This window comes from Garra rufa, chromosome 2 (genome assembly GCF_049309525.1).
Source record: "Garra rufa chromosome 2, GarRuf1.0, whole genome shotgun sequence".
Classification (NCBI taxonomy): Eukaryota; Metazoa; Chordata; class Actinopteri; order Cypriniformes; family Cyprinidae; genus Garra; species Garra rufa.
Genome location: NC_133362.1, coordinates 36,840,784 through 36,849,833, shown reverse-complemented (window position 1 = coordinate 36,849,833; position 9,050 = coordinate 36,840,784). Strand labels below are relative to the sequence as shown.

General features: G+C 35.9%; 1 protein-coding gene across 1 annotated transcript in view; it reads left to right on the top strand.

Annotated features, from left to right (window-relative positions):
* The first annotated feature begins 1,770 nt into the window (after nt 1-1,770).
* LOC141326425 (uncharacterized) overlaps nt 1,771-9,050 on the top strand; it is a 51,680-nt gene continuing 44,400 nt past the window's right edge. The window contains exon 1 of the mRNA XM_073835173.1: nt 1,771-2,067. Coding sequence (XP_073691274.1) covers nt 1,989-2,067 — 79 coding nt within the window. The 5' untranslated portion in view covers nt 1,771-1,988. The remainder of the gene's footprint in view (nt 2,068-9,050) is intronic.

The following is a 9,050-nucleotide window of genomic DNA, read 5'->3' as shown; positions in this document are numbered from 1 at the left end:
TTTAATATGTAATTTCAGAATTACTTCTATTATTATTTAAATATGGCTAAAGAGTACTTTCGAATGTACTGATTTATGGTGAACTAAAATATACTTTTAATGTCATTTCTATTGTTACTTGTATGCCATCTATTCAAATATATTTGTAGTTACACATTTGTGATCATAATGTTGAAATTTTGTACTTTAAAAATATTCGAAATTAAAATCTAATCTAAACTCACTCCAGTTAAAAATATAATCGAGTGCGCTTCAGTATGATAGTCAACAGATCAAAATAAGTGTACTTTAAACATGACAAAAGATTATTAAACGTAATGTACTTTAACAAATACATTTTTGAAATTGAAATGATTGTCAATTAAGTGCACTTAAAATTTAAAATACTTAAAGGTATAGTTCACCCACAATTAAAAATTCTATCATTAATTGCTCACCCTCAAGTTGTTCCAAACCCTTAAGACCTTTGTTCATCTTCAGAACACAAACTAAAATATTTTTGATGAAATGCAAGAGCTTTCTGACTCTGCATAGACAGCAATCTACCTGATCTCATGGCAAGACGTGAAATACGTACCAATAAGTACATACCACTGCAGTTTGCAATAGAAATGAACACTAGAGGCGGTAAAACAGCAAGCACTTGTAATCGTTTTCGTACACAGTTATGATTACAGCTCCATATGTTTCGCTTTCCAGACGTAACAAACTTGCTCGGTAGCTCAGCCGGGATGGAATTGGACTTAGGATGTGGAATCCTTGGGTACAAATCCCGTAAAAAACAACTCACAATGAAAGAGCTGAAAGATGAGAGGTCAAAAACAAGCTAAAACAGCATGCTTTCAATTGCATTTCTACAGTACGTCCCATTCGCTTTTGTTCATACTATTGGGTAGGTTTTGTTGTAGTGCAGATGGTACATTATTTTAAAGCCTCACAGATCATTGAAGTTATAGCGTCACTCAACAGACATTTCAAGTCAAGTTGGTGACGTAGAAAACTAACTTAACATAAAACGTATCATATGTACGTTCGTCTGTTCCGGAGGAAAAACAAACACTCTTTTAGTGCCACTCAGTGGACATTTCACAACGAAAATGTCACGAAAGGTACATAGTGGTACGTATTTGCGTCTTTCGAAAAAGTTCCCTCAGGTACGTTTTCGTCATGAGATCAGATTGACAGCAACACGACTGAAATTTTCGAAGCCCAGAAATGTAACATCAGTGGTTCAACCGTAATGTTATGAAGCTACAAGAATACTTTTTGTGTACAAAGAAAATTTAAATAACAATTTTATTGGCAACGCTGTCTATGTTTGGCTCTATGTAACTTAAAATGACAGAAAAAATAAAAATAAGGCAAAATAAATGTCTGTAGCAGAAGTTAAGGGGATTGAGATTCCTCAGGAATTTTGATTGTCCTCTATGGGAAACCTATATGTAAAATTTAAAATGAAGGATTGCGCTGAGTTTGGGGAATCTAGTTTGACCTCAAACCCAACTTTGTTCAATAACAGTATGTTGGCTTTAATGAGGTGGATTCCTCAAGGAATGTCTTCTGAGAAGTCTTATTCACTGGCATATGATTGCAAAACACATTTTCCAACTTCTCCCACTATCTCTCCCTCTCTTTCTCTCTACACACACACACACAAAGGTTTCTCCGAAGTCTTTCCCCTCCCTCCATCTGGCGATCCGTCACCCCTCCTCCAGCTGCTGATGGTCCTGCTGAAGGCAGTCTGCTCATTCTCCTCAGTGAGAGGACAGCACACGCTCCTCAACCAGCCTCTGTCTCTCACACTTCTTCTGACACTATGTTTAAAACTGGATATACCCTAAGCAGCACACCTTTCTGGAGCATTTGAGCACTCGATTCAGGAAAAGGAAGATCAATCAGCACTAAGGTATGAGGTGTGCTTGAATGAACCAACAAGGAGGGGTTTCTTCCTCTTGACACTACAAACTAAAAAGTTTTGGAAATCCAAGATGAGTCTTAAGAAGAGGAAACCAAGCATGGTGTTCAACTGGCACAAGTCTTTCACCATTCTTGCCCCGTGGAGAAAAGGTAAGCAGTCTGACCTATATTTTCTGCTTTGGATGTATGAAGTCACACGGTCGGCTCTACGCAACACCTGGATGTGCAGCACAGGTAGTAATTTGTCTGGCTGAGGTGTTGGAGGAAATTTAGGAACCTGTAATTTGAACTCTGTTTGGTTGAACACAGTCCAACAACATCGTTTAACTATCATCAGATGAGCTCCACAGGTACTGTAGTTGAGCTGATGTCATTTCAATAAAGCTAAGCTCATATAGAAAACCCACAAGCTTCAGCCGCAAACTTTATTACATATACACAGAATGTTGTTTTTAACTACGGTTGTTAGTGTTGCTTTGGTGTTAACTAGAAAAACATGTGGCAGAGGGGCAGACTTGTGTTTAAGAATTTCAAATCAAGCGTCAGCTTAATGAGAGACAATTTATGAGCCATTTGTTTTGTTTTAGTGTAAATCACAGTGGCATTTTGTCTAGACTTCATCTTATGCAATTGTAAATGTCAGCAGAGGGATTGTTTAATGTTTCAGATGTCGTCCTATGCATGTTAGCAGTTTATTAATATACAGAGTCTGCAAAACGTTAATTATTTTAGCAAAATAAGTGGGATCATATAAAATGCATGCTATTGATTGTTTAATACTGACGTGTAGAAGTCCACAAGAGAAAATAATAGATGAATTTATAAAAAAATGACCCCGTTCAAAAGTTTACATCCTTTTGATTCTTAATACTTTGCTGTTACCTCAATGATCCACAACTGTTTTTTTGTTTAGTGATAGTTGTTCATTGTTTGACCTGAACAGTTAAACTGCCTGCTGTTTTTTAGAACAATTCTATAGGTCCCACAAATTCTTTGGTTTTCCAGCATTTTTGTGTATTTGAACCCTTTCTAACAATGACTGAATGATTTTGAAATTCGTCTTTTCACACTGAGGACAACTGAGGGACTCATATGCAACTATTACAGAAGGTTCAAACACTCACTGATGCTCCAGAAGGAAAAACCGGGGGGTGAAAACTTTTGAAAATAGTGAAGATTTAGTGAAGATTTTTTTTCTTATTCTGGCGAAATATCACATTTTTTCATTTAGTACTGCCCTTCAGAGGCTACAGAAGATAGTTACATGTTTTCCAGAAGACAAAATAAGTTGAATTTACCCTGATTTTCAAATTAAAAAAGTTATTAAAGCCTGTTTTTTCCTTCTGGAGCATCAGTCAGTGTTTGAACCTTCTTTAATAGTTGCATATGAGTCCTTCAGTTGTCCTCAGTGTGAAAAGATAAATCTATAATAAGTCATCATCGGAAAGGGTTCAAATACACAAAAATGCTGGAAAACCAAAAAATGTATGGGACCTGAAGGATTTTTCTGAAAAATAGAATGTAAATTCAGCTATTATTTTTTCTTGTGGGACTACATTTTTGACTTTTTGAAACCAAAAATACCAGTTATATCAATACAAAAACTTAAATATCAACTTCGTAGTCTATAAACTGAAAGCACAACTGTTATAAAATGATTATTTATGTTGACTATAGTCTCTTTTCAGTCTTCAAAGTCTTCAGAGATATTCAGATATCCAGGATTTCTCATGTGATTGTTTATCTTTTATACAGATTGAATTAGTTCAGTAAAAGGGTGTGATTCATAATAAATGACATCTTAGATGATTAGTATGTGTGTTAAAGTGATGGAAGACAATGGGAGGAGATTGTCCCGCAGGTGTTTCGACCTCAAGCGAGAGCATCATAAGAAACAGAGTGATATCAGATGTGAATGTTTTAGCGGTGACAGCTTCATGAGCGGGGCTCTTCTCCTCGACTTGAGTTATATTATACGTGACTCATAACTGCAAACAGGCACAGCTGCAGTCAAATTCTTCATGTGTAAGATCAGCCAGTGTGTGAAATCACTGACACATGACTCAGACAGGTAATACGGACGTGAAACTATCCCTAAAAGACAAAAAAGAGATATTATTAAACAAACAGTTGATTTGCCCTTGATGTTGTTCCTTTATTCTGATCACAAGTGGAAACTTTAAGCAGAAAATCAAATCTTACTCTCTCGAAATTAACAATTTCCTCTGAAATCTCCAATTTCATAGTTTCTTTTCCAAAGCATATATGAAGGGGGAAGAGTGGGGTTGAGTTTTGCCTGAAGGCTTGACTGATGTTACTGCTCCCGCACATTCTTGTCTTATCCTAATGGTGTTAGATAATGAAAGACTGGCCCGTTCGGTTCACATTGATAATGTGCTTCTGGAAAGACTCCTTAGGGTCAAAACCATTGCCTTTGCTGGAGAGAGAGAGAGTGCAAGAAAAATGTTCTGGCATTGTGGTGAGAGAGACAGAAAGGTGTGAGGGACTAAAGGTCTGCTGGCTTTAGATTAGGAAGAAGGGAGAAAAAAGGGTGTATGCTGTATTTCGCACCTCATCAAACCTGACATCTGGCCTTTGTCACCTTCTTCAGCAAAGTGCAATTCAGGAGGAAAAAAGAAAAAAAAAAGGATTTAACCTTCATTTACAATCTCACTGGGAAGCGTTTGCTTTGATAATGTGTAAAACTGCCTACATTCAAGGGTTTTTGGGTGGTTCAGGGCTAATACATGAATAAATAAAAACATTTCATTACTTGAAATAAAATAAGCTGACAACTTTGATAAATCTAAAAAAAATTAGTTTATTTTGAAGTACTAAAACAACTAAAAAAAAAAAACTACAAAAATGTCAAAAACACACAATAAATTTAAAAAATCATAAAGTAAAAATAAAGTAAAACCAGAGAACACACACACACACACACACACACACACACACACACACACACACACACACACACACACACACACACACACACATATATATATATATTAGGGCTGTCAAATGATTAAAATTTTTAATCAGATTAATCAGACTTTTCAGTGGATTAATCATGATTAATCACTATTAGCAACACCTGAATCCTTACCATTTTTTTTTTTCTAAAATGCATACCAAAATATAAATAACAGGATACATAATTTTCACATTTTCACATTATGCCAGGGCCCGCATCGGGCCTGTTTTAGGCTACTCCTTATTTTTTATATTTTAGACATCCATCAATAATGTCGCGCTGGTGGAAACAACACAATACTTTCGCTTTTACTTTCGACAACGGCTCGGATGGCGCAACTGGAAGAGATCCGCGATCAATCGCACGCAGTAGGCTAAAACTTGCCACAAAATACCGGCAAAAATAAATAATAAATGTGTCGGGGAAAGAGTAAAGACATATCTGAATTATTTATTAATAAAGTGTATTCAATGTGAGTCAATGTGAGTCAATGTCGCAAAGATCCTGCAATCTCATTTTTGGACGCGCCTTGAGAGAGAAATTTATGGTTAAGTATTACATATTAAACAAGTTTTTGTTTTCGATTTGTTTTATTTCGTTAAGTAATAATTTTAAACTTTCTATAGATATGTTTATCATGTCTGTGAGGCATGCATTTAGCTTTATTTTTGTTAAGCACTCCTGTTCAAGAACAAGACGACAGAAAGCGCATCATTTTTGTTTTCTTTATTTTATAAAAACACTGCAACGTTTTTTGGTGTATTACTTTTTCCTTTGTGAGCAAAAATGACAGATAATTTGAAATTGCTTCCACTGAAAAAATGCAATTGATTGAGCTGGTGCCTCGATGACCAGCAAAGCGGCTTTATGTATCTTCCACTCTCCACTCTGTCACTGTGTCAGTCACCGCTCTTTCGAGAATGAACGTAATTGTACGATGTACAGATGTAATTCCCAAAACATAAGAAAAACGAAATTTTCATACAAATTCTGAATGGATTATGGCATGGAAAGTGCAAAGCGCGCTCCCTTTATTATCACTAAAAGCGTCACAAATCTAGTTCACAGAGATCTCACAACGTTCCGTAATAATCAATAAAGCTTTCTAAACTACACAATGAATATTTTATTTACATCGCGTCTACACTTAGTCAGGAGATGAACAACGCTGGATTGTTTGTCAGATCTTCAATTGCTTTGCTTTCGTTTGAGGGTAGGCTATATAACACCGTCTACCCCAGTAGAACCGGGCCTATAAGCTTGGCTAACCACTCCAGTTGCAGAGGGGCTGTCGCCCAGGCTTGTACTGTTAACTGTACCATCATCATTCTTTTTATATTTGAATCCGTCCATAGGCTCACCTTGCTCCATCTCACCTCTAGCTCCCCAATCCTGACAAATAATTCGTCACACTGCGCATGCGTGAAATGCGTTAAAAAATTTGACGTAATTAACAACAACAAAATAATTAACGCCGTTAACGCGTTATTTTCGACAGCCCTAATATATATATATATATATATATATATATATATATATATATATATATATATATATATATATATATATTAGTGGTGGGCATAGATTAATTTTTTTAATCTAGATTAATCTAGATTAAATCTTGAAATTAATCTAGATTAATCTAGATTAAAATGGCTAATTTGAATTCTTCTGAAAGCATTCAGAATATGTGTGCTACCCAAATAATGACTAAAAGTAAGTCTTTGAGAACGGGTTTCTCAAGCCAGGTGGCGCATTAGACCAGGCGCTCATCTCCTGTTTCCAAAATGCATTACAAACTGCTTGACAATTGCATTTAAAACACAATTAACTATACAAACTTGTGTAACCAAGTACTTCTGCGCAAAAGGCTGTACGACGTGCGCGTTCCAGTAAAATATACAGGCGCGCGGATAGCCTATCTGCGTGCATCTTCCAATAAACTGCGTTGCTTTTAGAAGCGTCAATTCAGTTGTTGCATATAGTATAATGTCTTTATTTCGGGATTATCAAAGTAAATTATAACTCAAACTTGAGATTTTACTGGGGCACAGCAGATTTTCACTGGGGCACGTGCCCCAGTAAAAAGGGTCTAGCAACACACAAACCTGCCCTGAAGCGGCTTCATAACTGCATCCATGTCTGCACGTCTCATTTGATGTGGTCATTTCACAGAAGTTGAAGACTTGTTCTCGCCCCCTACATTGCAATTCAACTAGATATACGTCATCCGCGCTAAAATATCAAAGTGAAAGTCATCATATCTTGCGTAGTTTAGACCCAGCTCCAGTGGCGGTTCTAGACAAATTTGACTAGGGGGGCCAAGAAGGGGCCAGTGTTTAACCAGAGGGGCACATTAAAAAATGACAACAAGTGATATTTAAAGATTATAAACTTTATTTTACTTTAAAATCATACAAACATTTTAGGGATGCTCATATTGACCGTTCACTGTTAACCGACAGTAAGAATTTTAACCGATTTTTACTATAAGTTAAACGGTTTAATTTTTTTTTACGTTTGCTGCATGGTGAAAGAAAAAAATAATGTTTACTCACGGGCGCGTGTCGACACGTGCAGTGCGGCTGTTTAGACATATTTTTGATGAGTAAGCACCTGCTTTACCTTCTCTTAGTTTGTGTAACTGATGTAGTAGCCTATGTGCTGCACGATAGCAATGGCGATGTTGCGTTATCAGAGAGTGAATCCGTGAATAAATGAATTCAAATTCTGAATTAATTATAGTCTTAAAAGTGCGCGCTCCCCTTACAGTCACTGGAAAGCTGTCACATACATTACTGTAGTTCATCGCAATCTCTAAAAGTTAATAAAAGGTAATAAAATCACATTTACACAGTACAATTAATCTCTTATTTACATCATGTCTACACTTTCTTTGTTTTAATGAGAGAGTTCACAGAGGTGTAGAATTTCAGCAGAACTGAACCGGCACTTTAAGTGGTGAGTGGATCGTAACATAGCTGCCTCTGATTGGCCACTGCGATAATGACATCAACAGAAATGTCTGTGATTGGCTATTGAACGCTGTGAGAACACGTTTATCCACATATGACCAGTGGATGAAAAGACCCCAACCGCAAATTGAAATGATTTTTGTGATGTGTTTTTGTCGCGGATCTAAGAGTTAACTGACAGCGTCCCAGTCTATCCGTACAGCATGTCAAAATAAGTAAAAACTAGGTACACTGAGGGATAGGCTGGCCTGCTATATATTTTTATGTCCAACGAGAAGAATAAGAATGGTACCGTTCTTCAAAGTGCATAGAAAGATTCAGTGTGTTTTAGTTTTGTCATCTTAATTAGGTAGTTATTTAATTTATAAATATTTAGTGTAGGCCTGTTTAAATTATTCTTTTTTTTTTCATTCTGATTTTCTCTGTTCTCAGAAGCGCAGCTGATGCGTGATAATTTGAGTATATGAATGCAGTTTTTGTTGCTGCTCTGTATGCTGCTGTTTGCACCTTAAAATAAAACATTTGCTTGTATTTTTTAGGTATCATCACAGATAATCGTGCATTCTATTTTTTATTTTAAACAAGTTTATTATTCTAATTGTATCAGTTAAGGTTAATGTTCGGATAATGAGCAGCGGTTGTCGGTCAGGAAAATTAACTGAAATGAGCATCCCTAAAACATTTATTAAATGATAAATACAGTACAGGGTACAAATACAGTGTGTCAATTCAATGTGAACAAAACTCCAGGGAACAACAAAGGGTACAACATTCTTGTTTACTGGGACAAAAAAGGACGCTATGTCCCTTCCTCGTTTCATGATAACTATTAGAAGAAGAAGAAATTTAGGGGCATGCATTGCCTTTCGTTTTTTGCTTAGATATGATTTTCAGATTTTCTGTGAAGTTTTTGGTAACACTTTACAATAAGGTTCGTTGGTCAACATTAGTTAACTACATTAGTTCACATGAACTAATAATGAACTGCACGTACACAGCATTTATTAATCTTTGTTAATGTTAATTTCAACATTTACTAATACTTTATTAAATTCTTGTTAACATTAGTTCATGCACTGTGAACTAACATGAACTAACAATGAACAGCTGTATATTTTTATTAACTAACGTTAACAAAGATTTTACAAAGCCATTTACAAACTTGATTTAATTATCAGTGT